The 23,038-nt window shown below is 37.7% G+C and overlaps 3 protein-coding genes and 1 long non-coding RNA gene across 4 annotated transcripts; 3 read left to right on the top strand and 1 right to left on the bottom strand.

Moving 5' to 3' along the window:
- The first annotated feature begins 319 nt into the window (after positions 1-319).
- LOC130994532 (uncharacterized) lies at positions 320-6,428 on the top strand. The gene is made up of 3 exons (XM_057919577.1): positions 320-4,437; positions 4,496-5,178; positions 6,349-6,428. Exons 1-3 carry the CDS (start codon positions 320-322, stop codon positions 6,426-6,428), a joined length of 4,881 nt encoding a protein of 1,626 aa, XP_057775560.1.
- A 2,705-nt stretch (positions 6,429-9,133) lies between these two features.
- Positions 9,134-9,754, top strand: LOC130995218 (40S ribosomal protein S15-4). The gene has a single exon (XM_057920418.1). It carries the CDS (start codon positions 9,220-9,222, stop codon positions 9,673-9,675), a length of 456 nt encoding a protein of 151 aa, XP_057776401.1. The 5' UTR covers positions 9,134-9,219; the 3' UTR covers positions 9,676-9,754.
- A 1,055-nt stretch (positions 9,755-10,809) lies between these two features.
- LOC130995189 (uncharacterized) lies at positions 10,810-15,184 on the top strand. The gene is made up of 2 exons (XM_057920341.1): positions 10,810-10,991; positions 12,609-15,184. The coding sequence occupies exons 1-2, from the start codon at positions 10,984-10,986 to the stop codon at positions 14,923-14,925; spliced, it is 2,325 nt and encodes a 774-aa protein (XP_057776324.1). The 5' UTR covers positions 10,810-10,983; the 3' UTR covers positions 14,926-15,184.
- A 2,611-nt stretch (positions 15,185-17,795) lies between these two features.
- On the bottom strand, positions 17,796-19,890 carry LOC130995222 (uncharacterized). Its single transcript, XR_009092102.1, has 3 exons — positions 19,212-19,890; positions 18,170-18,244; positions 17,796-18,077 (listed from the first exon to the last, which is right to left on the bottom strand). It is a non-coding gene; the product is annotated as an uncharacterized LOC130995222 (long non-coding RNA).
- Positions 19,891-23,038: the final 3,148 nt, after the last annotated feature.

Here is a 23,038-nt window from a genome sequence, read left to right as displayed (position 1 = left end):
GAAGCTTTGGGGAATCAACAAAAAGCTAAACAAGTCATACAGATTGTTGACAGTTCGTTGAACACGGTCATTAAAAGAAGGGGGCGACCGCGAAAGCAAGACCAGATTGCGCGCAATCATAATAATGCTCTGAAAAAGCATGAGGAGAATATCAAAAGCAGGTTGAGGAATTCTATAGAGGCAGGACACAAGCCTAACGACTACATAGTGGATTATAGCAACACCAGTAGCATGCGAATTATGGACAATGTGGTTAATAAACGATGGAGTGACGAAGTGGAGGCGGGTGAGACCCGCTCCATGCAATTTTCTTAAGTCCATGAATATTATCGCTTGGAACATCCGTGGCTTTACGGATGAATCAAAGCGTTTACTGAAAGAGCATTGTAGTTCTTTTTCCCCTATGATTATTGGTTTGATCGAGCCTAAGGTTCGTCAAAGTTTTTGGATGTCGATTAACATGGTTCCACGACATCAAAATAGCAGGCTCTTGCGTCGCCCTAATATTTGGTTAATTGCTCACCCTTCTGTGAACATTAACATTATTCACTCCTCCGAGCAAGCCATTGTAGCGGACTGTAGCTGGAATTCGAGGATTTTTAGAGTTGCCATTGTACATGGTGCTAATGATCAGGTGGCCCGTCGCGTTCTTTGGTCGGATCTTCTCTCAGTGATTCACAAAAACACTGTTTGTATTGGCGATTTTAATGCCGTGAAGGGTGCCCATGAGCGTATTAGCATGGTGACCCCTAGTAGAAGCTCTTGTCGTGATTTCTGTAAGTTTATTGAGGAAGCTGATTTTATAGAGTCGCCTACGACAGGGCTGCATTTTACTTGGTCGGGGCGTCGCTTTCTTCCCCGGCATATTGAGTCAAGGCTTGATCGAGCTCTTTTCTCTTCTGGTTTCGCTGACATGTGGACCAATATTGTCACTCATGCGTTACCTAGATTGACTTCGGATCACTCGGCTTTAGTTCTTCAATGTAGAGACGCGGCTCCTCCTGGGAAGCGTTCGTTCCGGTTTCTTAACATGTGGGTTTTGCACCCTGATTTTCAAAACTTGACTCATAACTCTTGGTCTGGTGATGTGGACGTCCGTTGTCCCATTTTCAAGGTGATGTTTAAACTAAGAAGACTCCGTGCTGATCTTAAGACCTGGAATCGTACGGTTTTTGGGAATGTTGATGATCAGATTGTGGCTTATCAGGCTGCGCTTTTGGAGATTCAGCAGCGTATTTCACAAAATGGGTACTCGGATTCGATTTTTGATGAGGAGATACAGGCTCAGGCGCGCCTTAACATCATTTTGGAAAGAAAGAACAGTTTATTGCATCAGAAAAGTAGAGCGAAGTGGTTGACTGATGGTGATCGTAACACTTCTTTTTTCCACTGTCTCATCAAATTCAGGAAGCCGAAGCAGCGCCTGAATCATCTGCGCATTGGGGATCAGATTTCGAGTGATAAGGACGATATTAAGAATCATATTATTGATTTTTTTTCTAATCTTTTCAGGGAGGAGGGTCCGTGTCGTGACGACAGAACCATGTTGGAAGCTATTATTGATCATAGTGTCACTGAGGAGCAGAATGCTAATTTGATCAGAATCCCGGAGGATGACGAGATAAAGGCCTCGGTGTTTGGGATGGACGCTTCTAGCGCCCCGGGTCCTGATGGTTTTTCGGGTCTCTTCTTTCAGAATTGTTGGAATATCATTAAAGAGGATATCTGTCTCGCTGTTCGGACTTTTTTCTTACGGTCTTACCTTCCTGCTGGCTGCAATGCCAGCACGTTGATTTTGATTCCCAAGAAAGATCAGGTTGATACGGTGACTGATCTTCGTCCTATAATTCTCTCGAACTTCTTTTTCAAAATCATTTCTAAGATTTTGGCTACCAGATTGAGTGCGGTGGCAGCGGTCTGTGTTTCTCTTAATCAGTTTGGTTTTATCAGTGGTCGCAATATTCATGATTGTATTGTGCTGGGTTCTGAGGGTTTTAATTGCATGAATAGAACTAGTCGGCGCTCGAATTTTGCTTGCAAAATTGACATTAGCAAAGCCTTTGACACTATGAGCTGGGGGTTCATTTTACAGGTGCTTCAGGTCAACGGTTTTCATGAGACCTTTATCAGATGGATTTCTGTGATTTTCACTTCGGCTCGCATTTCTATTCTTTATAATGGTCTGTTGAGTGGTTATTTTGCTTGCTCCAGGGGGGTTCGCCAGGGAGACCCCCTTTCACCTATTCTGTTTGGCATTGCTGAGGACGTCCTGAGCCATCTTTTCCTGAATTGTGTGCATTCTCGGCACCTGGTGCCCATGGACTTTAGCCGAGGATCTCACTTTCCCACGCATCTTTTGTATGCTGATGATATCCTCATTTTCTGTAAAGCTTCGGTTAGAAATGCCAAAAAGATCAAAGAAATCTTGAATCTTTACGGTGAGCTATCGGGGCAGATTTGCAATCCGGTTAAGTCTCATGTCTTCTTTTCGTCTAGGGTGGCGACCCCCTTACGAAATAATATTCAGAGGGAGCTTGGTTTTGCTATCGGAAGTTTGCCGGTTACTTACCTTGGTGTTCCTTTATTCACGGGCCGTATTCGTGCTTCTTATTTTATGGCGATTTATGATAAAATCGTTAATAAATTTGCAAGATGGAAAGGGTTGCAGCTCTCTATGGCAGGACGGCTCTGTTTGGTTCGCTCGGTGATTCAAAGTTCGGTTACTCATTCCATGATGATCTATAGATGGCCGAAATCTCTTATTTATAATTTGGATAAGAAGTGTCGTAATTTCATCTGGACCGGGAGTGTAGATATCAAACCTTCCTGCCCGGTCAGTTGGAATCGGATTTGTGCCCCTCGAGTGGAAGGGGGTTTGGGAGTGCGACCTTTCTCTACAATGAACAAGAGTTGTCTGATGAAAATGGCGTGGAAAATGGTCCAAGGTCAGGATTTTGCGTTTGCTGTTCTGCGTACTCGTTATCTCACTATCTTTGGCTACGCGAAGCTTAATATTGCCTCTTCCCCTTACTGGACGGGAATTCGAGAGCATGTGAATCAACTTGTTGATAACTCTTTTTCTTATGTGGGCAAGGGTTCGACCACTTACTTTTGGAAAGACGACTGGTTGGGTTACAAACTGGTTGATAAGTTAAGGATTCCAACTTTTATGCATGAGTTCCTCAATCAAGCTATCGATGATTATTTTTTTGATGGGATCTGGCATTTCACAGAGGACTTTATTATTCATTGTTCTGATATTGTGGTGGATATACTACTCCTCCCGTTTGGTGATGAGGAAGATCAACGTTTCTGGAAGTCGTCGCTTACTGGTAATGTTTCGGCTGCTACGGCGTTTGCGGCCAACAGTCATTGTTTCCCCAAAGTTTGTTGGGGGAGTTGGATATGGGAGAAATTTATCCCGGAGCGCAGATCTCTTCTTACTTGGAGGTTAATCCATAGACGCTTACCTACTCAGGATCTCTTGATTCGTCATGGGAAGATGATTGGGCCGAATAGGTGCGCCCTCTGTGGTAGGGACGAGGAAACTATTAGCCATCTGTTTTGGATATGCTCGGTGGTTAAGCTTGCTTGGCATGAGTTGCTGGAGTGGTTTCATAAGACTGATTATCTGCATCATGCGGACATTCATGATTTCCTAGTCACTGCTTGGAATGCTAAGTTCAGTTCTTTGGTGACTTCTTTCTGGAAAGCGGGGGTTATAAATTTGTTATGGAAAATTTGGGATTGTCGCAATCAAATCATTTTTGAAGATAAAAGCTTCTCTCATAGGGATCTCAGCCGTTTTCTCAAAGTGGCTTTCAAAGAAATGGATGCTCATTTCTCTAAAATGGGTAATTCTAATAATTCTTGGTCAGATTATCTCACTTTGAGAAGTATTGGGGTTGCTACTCGTGCGGCTCCTCCGCCGGTTATGGTTAATGTTCACTGGTGGCCTCCGGTGGGTCAATGGATGAAAGTCAATACGGATGGGTCAGCGATGGGAGCTCCGGGAAGTATTGCTGCTGCAGGCGTTTTTAGGGATCATTGGGGCTGGGTCCGGGGTTGCTTCCACTTTAAAGGAGGAACGGGATTTGCCTTTGAAGCAGAACTTCTTGCGATAATTTATGCAATTATGATTGCACATCATAGAGGCTGGCATATGTTGTGGATTGAAGGCGATTCGGCCTATATTGTTCGTCTGTTGACTTCTAGATCGTTGGATGTTCCGTGGCGTTTCATGGCGGCTTGGAGAAAGGCGCTTAAGCTCCTGGAGGAGTTTCAGTTGCAGGTGTCGCATATTTTTCGTGAGGGAAATTGCGCGGCAGACTTGATGGCGAATCAGGCTAGACCTGAGGGATGGTGGCCCTATGCCCGGGACGAAATTAAAAAAGTGGTGGCCATGGACATGGCGACTCATAGCCATGTTAGGATCAAGTTTTGACACGGGTTGCAGTTGCGGTTTCTTTTCGCGCTGCTGTTTCGGTTTGCTCAGGGGGCTTCTGGTGCGTTTCTTGGATGCGGGTTTTTGTCGAACAGATGGAGGGCAGGTTTCTGCACGGGTTTTGTTCATCAGGAGGCCGGATTGGAGTTTCTTTTTCCTCGAGCAAGAGTTGCTACTTGTTCAGTGGTGTGATCTGCAGCAGAATATGGAGCAGATGTGTGATCCCCGGCGGTATAAGGATTTTTCGTTTTGGTTTCACCGTGAACTTTTTTCAAACAGCTGGTGGGCGGGCTTGGGTTTCGGGTGGTCGTCTGATTTGATCGCCTTGTCGTCTGGTGTGAGTTGTTGGGGGAAGATTGTAGCCGGCAACAATCTGATCTTTGTTTCTCATGGATCGATTGGAAGGAGTTTTTTGGAGGAAGAAGGGCCTGCAGCGACGGCGTATCATCGGCTGCTTGGTCCCTTTGCCTCTGTTGATCGTTGGCTGGAGGAGGGAATCGGCGACGGCGTTTTACCGGCTGATTTCACTTCTATGACAACTTTTAGTGTGTTTGTCGATCGATGGCTGGAGGAGGAAATCGGCGACGGCGTATTACCGGCCGATTTCCCTTCTATGACAGCTTTTGGTGTGGCACTCGTTGTCGATCGATGGCTGGAGGAGGAAATCGGCGACGGCGTATTACCGGCCGGTTTCCCTCCTATGACAGCTTTCGGTGTTACTTTCTTGGTTGTTGGTTCTTTCTTGCTTTTATTTTTCTTCTTGTTTTCTCTTTGTGTTGAGAAGCCGGGATTTTCTAGGAACGATGGTTCGGCCGGAGTTTCTGAGATTCTCCCAACTCAGCTTCTGACACTTTTTCATCTTAGACGAGTACTCTTTTTCCTCATACTGAGGTTTTAATGAGGCTCGACCCTTAGTCTGCTTTTCTGTGCTTTCAAGGGTTTAGGTTTTCTTGTTTTTCTTTTTTCCTTTTTATATAATCCTATTTTAATAATTCTCCATTAAAGACACTATCCACAATTCCTTGATACAATTCTGCTCTCATACTTGATTGGTTTTGACGAAAAAAATCCAATCTTGTTGTCTCCAATTTTATGTACATATCCACTATGTATTGCTGTAATAATCTTCCAGCTAATAAGAGTATGGATTGTCTTGGATTTCTAATCTGTATCTTATAACAAATATATTCTCGGTATGATACCTTCTTAACGTTTTGTCTTCTAACACCTAAAAACATAGAAAAATACAATATAAAAATAAAAAAAGTTATATTATAGTGATTAGTGAAATGAAATAAATACAACAACAATATACAAAATAAATATATATGTCAACAATTGCTTAATTATATAAAAGAATCTCAAACCAATTAACAACTAAAAGATTTTCAATTCAATTTATGTTAAAAAAAATTAATTAAATATATTCATTATCACCTAAACACTCTAAATACAAATCAACACTTTATCGATTCAGCTCATTCATAGGTAGGATTTATAGATTATGATTAAGTAGGGATTTTATTAAGACATATGCATAATGAGAGAAGTAAATAGCCTTAAGCTAAGGTGGAGCATAAATATTTGCAATTTGTAATTGTAAAATTCTGAAAATCAATTTATATTATTGTTTATATGATTAGTATGCTAAAGTTAATTAATGGGTGGGAATGAAAAGAATGTTCTCTACTCATAGCGAATTATAATGTCATGATTGGAATAATAGAACTTTAGAAGAATAAAATTATCCAAAAGTTTAATACTTCAATTTATCAAATTAGTAAAATCAATTATAAACATTATAAAAATATAAAATATGATACTTAGCTAATTTAATCATCAATCAATTTATAAAAAGTTAATAGACATACCTTGTTCTTCATTGGAGATAATATCGCTTGCAGTTACGGTTCTTGCTAATGAAGTAGAATCAGTGGTTCTTGCTAATGAAGTAGAAGTAAAATTATATGTAATTAACCAATAATTAATTATGTGATAAAATTACAAGTAAAAAAATGTGTGATAAAATTAATGATCAAATTGTCTAAGAAATAATAAATTAAATATAATACTCTTAATTATTTTGGCTCATTTAAATTCTAATATGATGTCTCAATATTTTAAAAAATAAAAACAAAAATAATATCTTAATATATTCGATTACACCAAGCTGTGTTAGCCGTTGGATCAATCTATGGATGTTCGGATGTCTATCCCAAACTTACATTTATTGAATCCCAAAATATTTTGTAAATATGGTTAGGATAAGAATAAAATAATTTAATAGATCAAAGACTTGTGATATATAGAAATCCACAATATTAGAATTAGAATTGTAATAGAAATCCACAACATATTAGCCTCTGATTTTCTTTCTCTGTTGCGTTTTTCTTTATCTTCTGCGTTTGAACAGAATTGAAGCTCAGAAATATTGAGATGACATTTTTGTATTGCTAAACCTCATTTAGTTGAGGTTTAGCAACAGTTTAGACATGCCTTCATTCTGCAAAAAATTGCATATAACTTATAAATCAGCCTAAATGACCAAAACAAAAATTTGAGGACATAACTGAACATTCGAAACCTTTGGATACATGTGTCGTAGTTTCAACTTTCAAGTGCAAAGTCATAGATCTATTCATAGTAAATTTAAATTGATAGTAAGACTAAAACATACTCATAATAATGCATAAATTAGAAAAAACGCCAACTACTTTTATAGATTCCTTCCAAACAATTAATCTCTACTTTTATTTTAGCTGCAGGTCACCAAAATAAGACCAACACTTCAAAAATTTAAACTTAGTATAGTCATTTTAAAATTAATATTAATGATTAATTGTTAAAAACAAATTAACACGTTCAATTTTTATTAGTAAAATAACGTTAATTTTATTTCGACGAATGACATGATTTTTTTTTGCATTTTAATAGAAAATTTGATGTGTAATGATCAGAGATATCACTCAAAGAATAATGCATAAGATTGTGAGCATTGGAATGTAATATGGTTAAAGTATCTAAACATGTCTGCTTACAAATTGGAAAGTGACGTTAATTAGCATTGCAATAATTTATAACAGACGGAGCGAGAATCAAAACTAACCTAAAACGGCCTTCGAAGAGGGGAGGCGGCAACCGGAGAAAGACTAAGAGCGGTGGTGAAGCACGAAAGAGAGCAAGGTAGACTGGAGGCTCAGAGCAGCGAGTGAGGAGAACCTGATCGGAGCTGGTGTAGACGGGAGGAGAAAAACAAAATCTTATTGCTTACGAATGCACGACGCTGGTAGACCAGGCAAGAAATTGCTGATCGGAGCGCAGCGCCGAGGGAGCGAAGCACGAAAGAGAGCAAGATGTTGAAGAGGAAAAGAAGTGACGATGAGGTTAGATTAGGAGTAATCTAATAGAATATGATAAGAATGAAAAAGAAATTTAAGTAGAATATTATATTAGGAGTAATCTAATAGAAACTTCCGCCACTACTTCCATGTTTGAGTTGAATTAGGATTCTTTTATAATTAATTCCAATAAACATAAAGGAACGTGCTTAATCTAATATTAAATACATTATAACTATACATAATATAAAATATGGAGATGGGTAAAATAGACAATCCACAAGTTGTCCCATAGAATGCTTAGGCTCTTTTTCTATTAGTATAGATTAGAGTTTCGTTCCTTTCAGTTAATAAAAATTAAGTCTTAAAATTTAATTTAAAAATCTTATGGTACTATTCATGCACCATCCTTATTCAATTCAATTTTTTATAAATTGTTTTTTTTTCAAAATATATGATTTTTTTTTATTTATACTATTCAAATTTATTTATATATTTTTATTATTGTAAATAAGCAAAGATGAATTATTGGATAATAAATTTCAAAATTTTCATCTTATACAAAAGTTTTTTTTTTTTTTTTGATCGGGCAAAGTCATGTTAGATGTTAGTAATTAGTTCCCTATCCACTCCAAGAACCACCTTATCTCTCTCATTCACCAAAATCCACCTTATATCTCCAATATCCAAATTCATATCTCCAATATCCAAATTCGCTCCCAAGAGGGATCGAACCCGGGTCACTTCACTTAAGTGAGGACCCGGTGGCCAGTGGGCTAAGCCCCCTGGTTTACATATTGGATAACTAAATGAATTTTAATTTACATTACTACTTTCCCAAAAATTTATTAAAATTATGTGCATGTATCTTCATTATTAAAATTGAATTTGTATGGTTTACTTGGAATCATAATCCATGATTTAAAAGAATATTCTCTTTATATATATCTTTATATATATATATATATATATATATTTTATTTTACCTATATTTTTTCTAATACACTCCCTCCGTCTATGAAAGAACTTTCTAGGAGGCAGTGGCACGAGTTTTAAGAAAAATTATTGTTGAGTGTATTGAGAGTGGATAAAAGGTAGTTGAGTGTATTGAGAGTGGTGAAAATGTATTATAATTAATATTGGGAGTTGTGAAAAGTGAAAAGTAAAATGATTATAAGTGGTGGGGTATAGTCCAAAAATAGGTAGGAAGTTCTTTTGTGGACGTCCCGAAAAGAAAAGATAGGAAGTTTTTTCGTGGACGGAGGGAGTACAAACTAACCCGTTAAACATTCAATTTTATTTGATGGTTGTAATTTATATCATTATTACATTTATCATATTTGAACCATATCTAGAATTACTGTCAGAAACCCTAGCTGCGGAGCTCACACTAGCACACACCTTCACGCCGTAGTTCAGCAATCTCCACCGGCAACCATGGCGGACGTCGACCCCGAGGTAGCGGCTGGGCAGCCGAAGAAGAGAACATTCAAGAAGTTCAGCTTCCGCGGCGTTGATCTCGATGCTCTGCTTGATATGTCGACTGATGAGCTCGTCAAGCTTTTTAATGCCCGCGCCAGAAGACGCTTCCAGAGAGGTTTGAAGAGGAAGCCCATGGCCTTGATCAAGAAGTTGCGCAAGGCTAAACGTGAAGCCCCAGCAGGTGAGAAGCCCGCTCTAGTCCGAACCCACCTGAGGAACATGATCATTGTTCCTGAGATGATAGGAAGTGTTCTCGGAGTGTACAATGGAAAGACCTTCAACCCTGTTGAAATTAAGCCCGAGATGATTGGGCATTACCTTGCTGAGTTCTCTATCTCATACAAACCAGTCAAGCATGGTAGGCCTGGTATTGGTGCCACCCACTCCTCCCGTTTCATTCCTCTGAAGTAAGAACTCTGCATGGTGGACGGGCAACCAGAGACTCGAGTGCTTGTGCATTGGCTAGGTTAGCTACTTGGGTCCCTGTTAAGAGGTCTATGAGGGAAGTCGTCTTCATGTTGGAAAGGAAAAATATTTGCATTTCTGAAGTTTTGGTGTTGTGGTTCTATTAGTTACTTTTCTTAGCTCTGCTACAAATCTAGTAAAGACTCTTTATCTACTGTATCTTTATGCAGATTTTTGCATATTGGATAATTATTTTGTTCGACTTTTGTTGAAAGAAGTTTACATTTCAATTAAAAAAAAAAAAAAATATTTGAACCATATCTATAGTAAATAAAATTAGCTATAATAGATAGAAGAAGAAAAGTTTATGAATTATGTATAATGGAGATTTTTTTTTTTTTTGAGGGATGTATAATGGAGTATTCGATAACTCATATTTTGTGTTTTATTGAAATCAACAACCCATATATAACATGATAGTTTTGAATCTTTAATTGGATTAAATAACCTGAAATTAAAAGTCCTAGTTGTTACGTATGAAAAAGAACTATTATTAAATCGACCTAAATATAGATCCAACTTTCAAGTAATATATAAAAATAATTAAAATTAAAAGAGGATTATATAAAAAAACCAATATAAAATGTAGTTACACTCAAATATCTGCAGAATTGATGATTCATATGTTTAATCGAATGTTTCGCGTATGTTTAATCTAATGTTTCGTGGCAGCAGCGATACGACGGAGGATGATTGTTGATAAATTCAGATGGTTGGATTAGAAAGCCATAATTTATGAGAGAGGGTGTCGTTTGATTGTAAATATCGGTCATATTTTTAGAGTGGCAAAACTTGGAGGCTAAGCATGCTTGTTCTCCAAGAACAAATCTCAGTAATCAATGGTATGCATTGGCGGGAAAAATATTCAGCCCAAAACTGTGCTTTTATATAAGTACTAGACTAGATTGTATGTGGTGCTTGCACGCGAACGACGACTTTGCATTGACCCTAGCAAGCTTGTAGACATTAAATGCCAACTATATATACACGCAAGCTGGTAGACATTAAATGCAAGTTGAATTTTATGAAGATGAGTTGTGAAATGCAAACCACACAGATACATGTATATATATACATAATACCTGTGTTCCAAGAGAACTCAAGGCAATGGGTAGAAATTCAGAATAGCCAACTAACTTCTGAGGTGAAATCTATGATATTGATCAGTGTATATTCCCCTCAAGATATATTACTTGCTCTTGAAACCAACCAGCAGCTGCTTACTGCTTAGTACTACTTCATCCACAGCCAATCATGGTCAAGTAAGTTTGCTCTACCTAATTTCAATAGACAATAAACACACTTTTTTTTAGCAATTGTTATCTTCGTGATTTACAATATATATATATATATATAGGGTCAAGTTAAACAAAGAATTATTATATATTTTATTTTGAACAAGTCTATACATTTTACGAACAGATCAATATAACTAACGAACAGCCGTATTTAGTAAAAAAAGAGAAAAACTCGTCACTAGCAGGATTCGAACCCAGGGCAAATTGTTGTTCATGCGGTACATTGATTTGTTCGTAAAAATTGTAGACCTGTTCGTTTTTATTTCACGAATTCTCTATTTTCTAAATATTTAACATTCTCTGTTTAACCTTTCTCTCTCTCTCTCTCTCTATATATATATATATATATATATATATATATATATATAGGGTAGGATTAACATAGAAAACTCTTTTAGAGCATCTCCAATGGTCGAGTTTTCGCCCCGGATCGATCCGGTATTTCGGCCGCACCGTGCGCTGAAGAACCGCGGCGGTGCGACGCCGGTATGTTGCTGAGACTCGGGATGATGGGGGGGAGGCATGGGCGTGCGCTACACGCTCGCCTAAAATTTTTTAAAAAAAAAAAAAAAAATTGTAGGGGAAATGGGGGAAAGAGAAGGGGGAGGTAGGGTGGGGAAGAAAGAAGAAAAAAGGGAAAGGAATGGGGCATTAGGGATGGCAATGGATCCTGGACCCGGTCCAGATCCGCAAATCCAGATCCTGTTTTTACAGGATCTGGACCTTGTAAAAAATGGATCCAATGGATCTGGATCGGATTTAGATTACTCTTAAGATTTGCGGATATGGATCTGGAGCAAAAGTTTTGAGACCCAGATCCGGCCCACGGATCTGGTTATATATAAAAAATATATATTTTATTTTATTTTTATCAAACTCTACCTTAAAGATCTATTATCAATCTAAACATCTATTTCATAAATAATGTATATAATTCTATTAAAAATAATATTTTATTTTATCTTAATTTAAATTTTGGTTGTTGCTGTTATTATTATTATTATTATTATTTTTTTTTTTTTTTCTTTTCAATGTAAAAATGGAATACACATTGTTCCATTGGTACTGAATATTGTGATGAAGATAGAGATAAAATTGATTGTAATGATATGATAATTAATTTTTCATCCCTTTTTATATATACAATTAAAATAAGTGTGTATCTACTAATATACTATTATTTAGTACTTGAATATCATATTCTTACTTATTATGAAATTTTATACTAATATTTAAAAATGTTTTAAAAGAGTAAAAAGTATGGATCTGGATCTGGACCCGAGACCCTGTGGATCTAATGGATCTGGGTCTGGATCTTATTTTTTTGAATCCAATGGATCTGGACCTAAGTTAGAAAATTCGGATCTGGATCTGGACCAAGCAGGATCCATTGTCAGGAGTCGGTGGGGGTAGGTAGGGGTTTTAATTGTACTATAACGAACACACCTCAACTATCAACTACCTGGATGTGTATGGACATGCCTCCACCATTCATTTCGTTTTCTACATTAATGCAGAATGTTATTAATTTAATGTTACAGAAATTTCTCAACGTTATATGATATATATGGATCCTAACAGCACAACGCAAGCCTGCTGCGCTAGCTTGAATGAAAAACTGACGAAACTCAACGTGGAGGCAAAATCAGAATGCACAATCTACAGAGTTCATGAACATTTACGGAACGTGAACCCCAATGCTTACGAGCCCCAGGTGATCGCTATTGGTCCTTATCACCACAACAAGGATCATCTAAAAATGATGGAAGATCACAAGCTACGTTACTTCCAGCACCTCATCAGAAGGAAACCTTCCAACAATGTGCAAAGCTACGCAGCATGTGTGGGCAGATTGGAAGCCGAAGCAAGAAAATGTTACGCAGATGCGCCTACAAGCCTGAGCCCGAGCGAGTTCATACAAATGCTTGTACTAGATGGATGCTTCATCGTTGAGTTATTACTGAAGTGCTACCTGAGGGAGGAGAATGATCCCATCTTCCAAATGGACTGGATGATTATTAGCGTGCAGCGCGATTTAATGCTCTTCGAGAATCAACTCCCATTCTTCGTCTTGTGCGAGCTGTTCGACATGATTGTGGCTCCCGGCCAGCATAGTAGGTTGCCGTACCTTCTCGGGCAATTCTTCCGCGGTCTGTATCCTTGGAAAGGCTATAAAGGACAAGCGAGCGTAGCTCCTCGTCCGGTGAAGCATTTGCTTCACTTCATCCATTGTAATTTGCCTCCCCGCGGCACGGAGAAAAAGGATAAGGATAAGGGGTCGCAGTTCATGAAAAGTGCGACAAGGCTTGAAGAGGCTGATGTCCATCGTAGTTGGCTTCCCCCCGGCACGAGCACGGAGAAAAAGGATAAGGATAAGGGGTTGCAGTTCATGGAAAGCGCGACAAGGCTTGAAGAGGCTAATGTCCATCTGCTTCCCCCCGGCACGGGCACGGCGGAACTGCTTATGGCTTGCCCCCGGCTTGAAGAGGAGTTGCAGTTCATGGAAAGCCCGACAAGGCTTGAAGAGGCTAATGTCCATCTGCTTCCCCCCGGCACGGGCACGGCGGAACTGCTTATGGCTTGCCCCCGGCTTGAAGAGGAGTTGCAGTTCATGGAAAGCCCGACAAGGCTTGAAGAGGCTAATGTCCATCTGCTTCCCCCCGGCACGGGCACGGCGGAACTGCTTATGGCTTGCCCCCGGCTTGAAGAGGAGTTGCAGTTCATGGAAAGCCCGACAAGGCTTGAAGAGGCTAATGTCCATCTGCTTCCCCCCGGCACGGGCACGGCGGAACTGCTTATGGCTTGCCCCCGGCTTGAAGAGGAGTTGCAGTTCATGGAAAGCCCGACAAGGCTTGAAGAGGCTAATGTCCATCTGCTTCCCCCCGGCACGGGCACGGCGGAACTGCTTATGGCTTGCCCCCGGCTTGAAGAGGAGTTGCAGTTCATGGAAAGCCCGACAAGGCTTGAAGAGGCTAATGTCCATCTGCTTCCCCCCGGCACGGGCACGGCGGAACTGCTTATGGCTTGCCCCCGGCTTGAAGAGGGGTTGCAGTTCATGGAAAGCCCGACAAGGCTTGAAGAGGCTAATGTCCATCTGCTTCCCCCCGGCACGGGCAGGGTTATGGCTTGCCCCCGGCTTGAAGAGGGGTTGCAGTTCATGGAAAGCCCGACAAGGCTTGAAGAGGCTAATGTCCATCTGCTTCCCCCCGGCACGGGCAGGGTTATGGCTTGCCCCCGGCTTGAAGAGGGGTTGCAGTTCATGGAAAGCCCGACAAGGCTTGAAGAGGCTAATGTCCATCGTAGTTGGCTTCACCCCGGCACGGGCACGGAGGAAAAGGATAAGGATAAGGGGTTGCAGTTCAAGAAAAGCGCGACAAGGCTTGAAGAGGCTAATGTCAGGTTCAAGATATCCAAGCCAGAAGCTGCGTTGTTCGACGTGAAGTTCGAAAACGGGGTGATGACCATGGCGCCTCTGAGGGTCGATGACAGGACCGAGTCGTTCCTCCGGAATCTCATCGCGTACGAGCACTACTTTGGGCACGATGAGGGCAATTTCGTGACGGATTATGTCTCGTTCCTGGACGACCTTGTTGATTCCTCCAAGGATGTGGAGATACTGTCGCGCAACGAAATCGTGGAGAACTGGTTGGGCGATGTGGAAGCCGTGGCGAAGATGGTGAACAAGCTGGCTGATTCGATTGTTGTGCCTAACACAAGCTATGCGGAGATGATTGAGAATGTGGAAAAGCATTGCAGGAAAAGAAGGAATAGGTGGATGGCCACGTTGAGGCGTAATTATTTAAGTAGTCCTTGGCATATTTTCTCTCTAATTGTTGGTGCAGTGCTGCTTCTGCTCACAATCACGCAAACAGTGTGTAGCATATTACAGATGGTTTGAATTTGAAGAGCGACGCACCATTTCTGCTGATCCATCACATGTTAGAAGAGCCGTATTTTGTCCCGACAAATTTTGTTCAAATAATAAGGGATACGGTGGGGTCCAAAAATAAAAATTTAAGAGTCGTGTACCACTTTTAATTTGTCTATTTTATAATTACTAGCAAGAAGAACGTGCGATGCACGTTAAATACGTATGATTTTTACTATGTAAATAAAATTCATAGATATTTTTATATAGTTTTGAATATTTGTATTAATTCATTTGACTATAATTGTATTTAAAAAAGGAACCAATGCAACTATTAATGAATAAATTTAAATGTAATAAAGTAATATTCATAATATACCACTAAATAAAAATGCAAATAAATCTATGAAAAAACATCCTAAATTATCTAAGTACGGAGCAAGACGAATTTTAAATCTTTTTCTTGTTTGATTTTGACGATTGAGGATCTTTTGTTCTTATTTTTGGTTTGCAACAGAATGTTGTTCAGTGGCAGATCGTCGTCACTTGTAATGTCAATGTAGTCATCAAACTTTTTCTTGGTTACCCTTCTTTTTTTTCTTTTGCGATTCTGTGGGCTACAACTCCATCGTAGATTTTTTCTTTTTAGATGGAATTTTCTTTTTTGATTTCTCGGGTGAATGTTTCTTTTCCTCCACTTGAGTCGGCTCTTCTTCAATATCTCCAACATCGATGCTTTCCATTGGTTGCATTTTTTGGATTGCATTTGCTACGATATTGAGATTTCCTCGTTGATCGAATTTTATAGACTTGAGCAATCGTCATGAAGCACATTTCTGTGTACGCTTGTGTGCTTAATCCTCTATAGTATGTGGAGTCTGTTTCACCCTGTGAAAATATATAATTGTTATAATTACGTAATATCGAATTTTGTAATATTAACAATTTAAATTATAGTAAGTGTTTAAGTAAGAAATCTTAATTTACCTCTTTGATTGAAGAAAGATATTCATCCACGGAGCATCCTACATATACCTTTGCCACTTGATCGAATAGTGTAACACGTGCATCAGTCGCCTTGTATAACATGATAAAAATTATTGTGATTCTATATGTAGAATTATATAAAATGATAAAAATTATTATATTTTTGTTATTGTGTCATTAACTAATTTTCAATTGGTAGTAGTTTTAAATTTGATAATTGCCTGGGCAACGTCTCAAGAACTTCTTCATTGCATTTTTTGCATATTGCACTCTCATCAATTTTGAAGAAAGATGTGTTGCAATTTTTACAAGAATCATACCATATTGTTGCTTTATTTTCAACTTTGTCAATAATTCCCGTAAAGTAATAGTACAAAACACCCTAATATATGACAAAAAATAATATATTATAGAAATAGTCGATTATGAACTTTTGAAATGCATCATTAATTTATTTAAATATCGTACCTCTAATAATAAATGTTGATTGTCTCTGAAATATTTAAGAGTGACTTCCTTTGCTTGTTTTATTTTTTGTGTCATTGTTAATTTAGCAATTGCTAATGCATCATCATCAACATCAGAACACCTGTATATAATGTTAAATGATATGTTAGATTTTTTTTTAAATATATAATTTATTTGTTTTTTGATACGTATGATTGCATCGGCTGAATCTCTTTGCATGTTGGTGTAATTTGCAAGACGGATTTCATTGTATTTTGCAAGAGTATACCACCTAAATAATATATATATAAAATATATTATTAAGTATGTAGTATTTTACAAGTAAAAAAAAGTAAGTATTATTTTAAGAAAATATATATAATATATATGTTTGTTACCAAATTTCCTTTTTTCTACGACATAGGAAATCGCAACAGTTGGCTTCTGTGCAATTATTTGTTCAAGGTCATCTCCTTCATTTTTTGCCATATCTTCCCATAAAGATATTTCTACAATTTCAGATCTACAAGAAATATTGAGTAAATTCAATTATAGTTACTTTTCTAAGGTTATGAACAAATTATAGTATATGAAACATTAAATAAAAATAACATATGCCTATACTATATATATGCATTGAAAATTGAAATATGGATGCGAATAATAAATAAAGAACTTACTTTTTGTTCATAAGAGTTATGTTTCTCACAGCCTTGATCACTCCTTTGATAGGAATTTGTTGACTTTTTTGTACTTGTACTAAAATTCCAGAAATATATATGACAATATTTTTTGTTTTTATTCATATAATTATATATTTAGATTTTAATGTATGTTTTATTTGAAGGAATATTTTAAACTAATTTCACTTACCAAACTCTTATTCCTTGTCAAGCTTTTGTTCCACATCGTTGAACTCCACAAAATTATATGGTATTTTATACTCGATCTCGTCGAATGCTTCATTTATATAAGAGTAACTATCTTTTTAATGTTTTGATGCCAACATATTCTGCCCATTGAAAAAAGAAGTGGATATTGCAATGGATCATAACGTCCATAATAATACTTTATTCTATGTCTGTCGCCGGAATGAGCATGAACTACAATGTCCCGCTCCAATGGGATATTTTCATTATTTCCCTCAACCCATATAACTGCATGTGGAGAATTTTGATCTGCATGTGGAGAATTATATACTCGTTGATCTAAGTTGACATCTTTAGAAATATGAAGCTGAACATTGCCCATTGAAGGATAATCTTTCAATCTTCGAAAGAATTTTGCATACGGGTTGATCTCTAAAATTTTCATGAGCATCTGTACAACTAACTGCTTCTAACAAAACTTAATTTTGCATTATGTTAATTCTGTTCTCAACCTCACTTGTATGTCATAAAAGTATAGCTGAAAAAACGTTGGAGACGTATATTGTGAAGATCATGATGTACCATGCCTTGCGCTCGAAAAGAATAAACTCCTCGTCTTGAAGATGCCAATTATTTATCCAATTTTACACTGAACGAAGTAAATGAGAATATACTATTATAAGCACGAATATTCCTTCTGAAAATTAATAGCTTCTTCTGACTGGGCTGTAAACAATTCATCCAACTCCGGGGGAACTTCAGAAAATGCAAGTTTAATTTTTCCATTATCACAACAAAAAGTAGGAGGTTCATATTCAAATCTTCTTGCACCACAATGAATGCAATCAGACACATTTTTCAATTCATGTAGCAATGAACCTAAATAGATAAAAATATATAATTAAAAAAACATTGATAGCTTATCATAATGTATTAAATGTATTTTTATCTTAAAAGAATGTAATACTTACAATTCAAATCACTTGCATTTCGTTTACGTTTCTTTTGCCTTTGTAGATTTTTTCTTTGTCTATATACCTCATTAGCTGCAATATATAAATATAAATATAAATATACTCTTAATTTTTTGTAAATCTGTGGGGCCATTGCCCCGTTCCCCCCGTGAATGCAAGGCTCATAATTTTTATGGAAAATTAGGTTTGATTTATAATTCAATTATGACTATATAAAACTAAATAAGATAATTTGGGAATATAATTTTTTTCTTGTACAATAAATTTGTCACGGTTCCCCACATAAATTTGTAAATCTTGTACAATAAATAATTCAATTATGACTATATAAAACTAAATAAGATTTACAATAAATTTGTAAATCTTGTACAATTAGGCAGGTACATGAGAAGGATGTGATTGGCATCACTCATGCACCATCCCCACATAAACCTCATCACCACCTATGGCGAAGACTGCACCATGAAATTATGGAAGCCATAACGCACTTTCTAGAAGCGTCGTGCAGCTTGCAATTCTTTCTACTGAATATATGCAAATTGCATATAGATTTATTTTGACCATCTTCCAAGAATATGAACATGAAGCAACAAAACAAGATAAACTATCTGCGGTTCCTTGTTTCAAAGAAACAATATGTCTCACTTTTATCCATCTCAAGTGCTATTTTTCTTTTAATTATTTCCTTCACTCTTGTATGTGACACGCGAGTACATTCGTATGCATAATTCATTCACCCTAATAAATTTTAATTGAAATATTTAATAAGTTTTGATTAAAAATTAATAAATTAATTCTATTTGGAGTGGATGCACCGTATATTCGGATGCATATAAATTTTTGCGTATATCATCCTATGCCACTTTCCTCCTTATTTCAACTTCAGTGATTTCTAAATCATATATTATTATAAAATTGTCCCACATCCATATACATATAACACTAAGTACTCGAAGGATTTACATAATAGATTCAAGGAAGAGAATTCACTGTATTCTAATAATGCTTATGAACAGACGGAGCGAGAATCAAAGCTAACCTCAAACGGCCTTCGAAGAGGGGAGGCGGCGACCGGAAAAAAACTAAGAGCGGCGGTGAAGCACGGCGGACTGGAGGCTCAGAGCGGCGGCAAAGCATGAATATCTCAAAACATATACTATTATATTGTATTTGGTGGTGATGGAGCTGAGAGGCCACCCATGTTGTCTTCGAAGAGGTTGTATGCGATGGTGTGGCCTGACTGAGCACAGTCGAGAATCAAAACTAACCTCAAACGGCCTTCGAAGAGGGGAGGCGGCGACCAGACAAAGACTAAGAGCAGCGGTGAAAAACTCCACCGTTATATGGTTGTTTGAAAGGGTTTGTGCCTCCGTCTCTACTTAATTGCAGGCCGTTGCTGATTCTCTTGTGCAGCGCGTCGTCGAGATCGGAAGCCGAAGGGGGGCGGGTTTTGGCGAGGAAGAAGAGGATGCCGTTGCATGTGGAAGAGGAATAGAATTCTAATGCAATACGTATTCATTGGTGATGTGGAAGAGGAGATTTGGTTCATAGATAATACACGTTGCTGAATGGGTGAGGAACGTGGTTATAGCAGGGTAGAGGAGATTTGGTTTATAATAAATATATATTAAATAGATTATAACTATGTATAATATAAAATATGTAGAGGGGTAAAATAGGCAATTCACAAGTTGTCTCATAGAATGCTTAGGCTCTTTTTCTATTAGTATAGTTTTGTTGTAAAAATAAAAAATATTATTATATTATGAACTCTAATTAATATTTATCACTAAAAATTACTTCAAAAAATTATATACCTTAATTTTGAATTAATTAACCAAAATAATCAATTATTAATTCAAATAAATATAAAAAAATAATTATAAACCCTAATTGGATGAGTGAACCCTTGTTAAATGGAGTATCTTTTATTACTCCATCCGTCCACGCGCGAAATAAACTTCAATTTGCCCTTAAATATTTGTTCATGAAATAAACTCCTACTCTGTTTTTTGGACAATTATACCCTCCCTTATTTCTTACATTTATTACTCCATCCGTCCGCCAAAAGTGGACAATTTTTACTATATCGGATGTCCGCAAAGAGTATACCACTTTCCTTTTATAGAAATGGTCCCACCATCCACTTTAATCTTTTATCCTTACAAACACTCTTTATTTACAAAAAAACCACCCCATATTCAATATCAACCACACATCTCATAAAGTGGTGAGACCCTTTTCCACTAAATCAAAATTATCACAAATTTTATTAAATCTCGTGCGGTCCACTTTTGACGGACGGAGGGAGTATCATTTACCATTCATGGGCCCACTCTCACAACATTTATCACTTTTATATTATTTATTTACTTACATTTACCATTCATGGGCCCACACCACATACAATTATCACTTTTATATATTCTATATTTACTACTCTTTATCACTTATGAGCCACCCACAACACCTTTATCACTTTTGATCAACTACCCTTTTATTCTATTCACAACACATTTTTCAGGTTTCTTAGTCTCCGTGCCAAACCCCAACTGAGAGTTTATTTCATGGATAGAGGGAGCATATTAAAGCATAATAAATTAAAATTGAAGAAAATATAATTAAAAAATATAATAAATTAAGAATGGTACACACTAAATTGTGGGACAGAGGATCCCATGTGGCAAAGCATGATCCCAATCCAAATATTTAATTGAGAGAAATTCTAAACAATAAAAGAACGAGACAAAATATCAATTATCGCATAAAAAGCTATAAAGTTCATAGGCCTCTAGATAAAATAACTATTACAAATTGAGTATACTAGATATATGTAGTGTAATAATTGTTATCAATGACAGGATTAAATGGACTTATTTTCTAATGACTCGTGAACTTTAACTTCTAATATGTTGGCGAATTTTCCATCAAGAATGTTCAATTTTTTTTCTTCTTCTTATATATAACCCAGTATTTAATCTCACACATGCACCTAGAATTAGTCATAGCTTATGAACCTTGTTCTACCCTTGTAACAAAAATAATTTTAGATAATTTCAAACCAATTTAATCTCAAATAATCTCGAAATAATTTAATTTTGAACAACCGAATATTCCCATAAAAAATTTCCACCTAGTTTATTGGCATGTCCTAATATTTAATATCACATTCAGACAACTTTCTTTAAAAAAAAAAATCGAAGCAACAAAATTTCTTATTTAACCACAAAATATTCTCATCCAACGTAGCTACAGCCCACGTTACGCAGCCCCCATCACAACACAACACAAAAAAAAAAAAAAAAAAAAAAAAGTTGGGCCCAATTTCATGGTTCAAGGCTTCAAGCAATAAGATTGTAGGCTTGTAGCCCATGTTGAGCTCACATTAAAAGTCAAGGCCTCAAGCAATATTTTTCACTAAATTTTAATTTTGTATATAATCTAAAAATTATGTCTCTAAATATATACTCCCTCCGTCCCATTATTTATGGGACAACACTATTGGGCACGGAGATTAAGAAGAGTAGAATGAAGGGAATTGTTATTGTTAATTAACACACACACATGCACTTACACACTCTCACGCACACTCTCTCTCTCGCCGGACCGGTACACGGCGGCGGTGCCGCCGGCGAGCGCCGCCTCGTCGGCCCCTCTCCATCCCCCTCGTCGGCCCCTCTCCGGCCACTGTCCAAATCGACAAGCAAAATTCCAACAACCAAATTTTCAGAATTTCAGAGAACCAAATCAACAACCAAATTTCAGAGAACCAAATTTCCAGAAATTCCAAGAACCAAATCGACAAGCAAGATTCCAAATCAACAATTAAAATCAACAACCAAGATCGAAATTAAAATTTCAAACAAGATCGAAATTAAAAATTTCTAGAATCAAATCAACACAATAATTTTGAAAAGAGAAGGCGAGGTGCGCAGATCGACGCGGGTGGACGGCGGACGTGGACGACTCGAGTAAATCCCCCAAATCGTTGGAAGCACGACGGCGGTGGAAGGACGATGGCAGTGGGAGATGGTGGAGCCCCAAATCGGAGCCCTAAATCCCCAAACTCACCGTCGACTTCCCTTCGTCCCCAAATCCACGAGGCTTCTTCTCCGCGAGGCCGACCATGTCGACGATGATGGAGGCGGCGCTGGAGGAAAGCGGCGTGTTAGAGGAGGGCGGCGCGCTGGAGGAAGGAGTGAGGCCAAAGGTGTCGGCTACTGGTAGCAGCGAGCAAGCTTCTTCTTCTCGGCGACGCCCCCTCCTTCGCAAGCTTGAAGCTTTCTCGGCCGCCGGTCATTTCTTCGCCGCGGGCTTCTTCTCCGGAGGCGGCGGCGTGAAGCTGGCGAAAGATGAGAGACGAAGAGAGAGAGCGTAAGATGAGAGACGAAGAGAGAGAGAGCTAAAATTGAAATGAGTATAATTAGGGAGAAATGTAATTAGGCAGTAATTAGCGAATATTTTAATACTTAAATGACCCCTGATTTTTTCCAAAAAAGGAAATGTGTCATGTAGGTTGGGACAACCCAAAAAGGAATACGTGTCATGAATAATGGGACGGAGGGAGTAGTAAACTTTTAATTGATTGATTATTTTCACAATTGTCAATTACCTTCAAAATTAATATTAAGATAAATGTCTGAAATATCTACATGGTTTTATACCATCAATATTTTACTACATCATTTCAACTAATCCACAATGTCATTAATTTGCCAAAAATTGATAATCATATAAAAAATAATGACAATTGAAAGTTCGTGTATTTGAAATTAGAAATTTGAGTTGATCCGCAAAAGTAGAATTGAGCCAAAATTTGTTTAGTTAGACGTAATTAACCCCAACTTTTACATACTCCTTCCGTCC

The sequence above is a fragment of the Salvia miltiorrhiza genome, chromosome 7 (assembly GCF_028751815.1).
Source record: "Salvia miltiorrhiza cultivar Shanhuang (shh) chromosome 7, IMPLAD_Smil_shh, whole genome shotgun sequence".
Lineage (NCBI taxonomy): Eukaryota > Viridiplantae > Streptophyta > Magnoliopsida > Lamiales > Lamiaceae > Salvia > Salvia miltiorrhiza.
The sequence above is the reverse complement of the archived record's forward strand: the minus strand, read 5'-3'. Positions and strand labels throughout refer to the sequence as shown.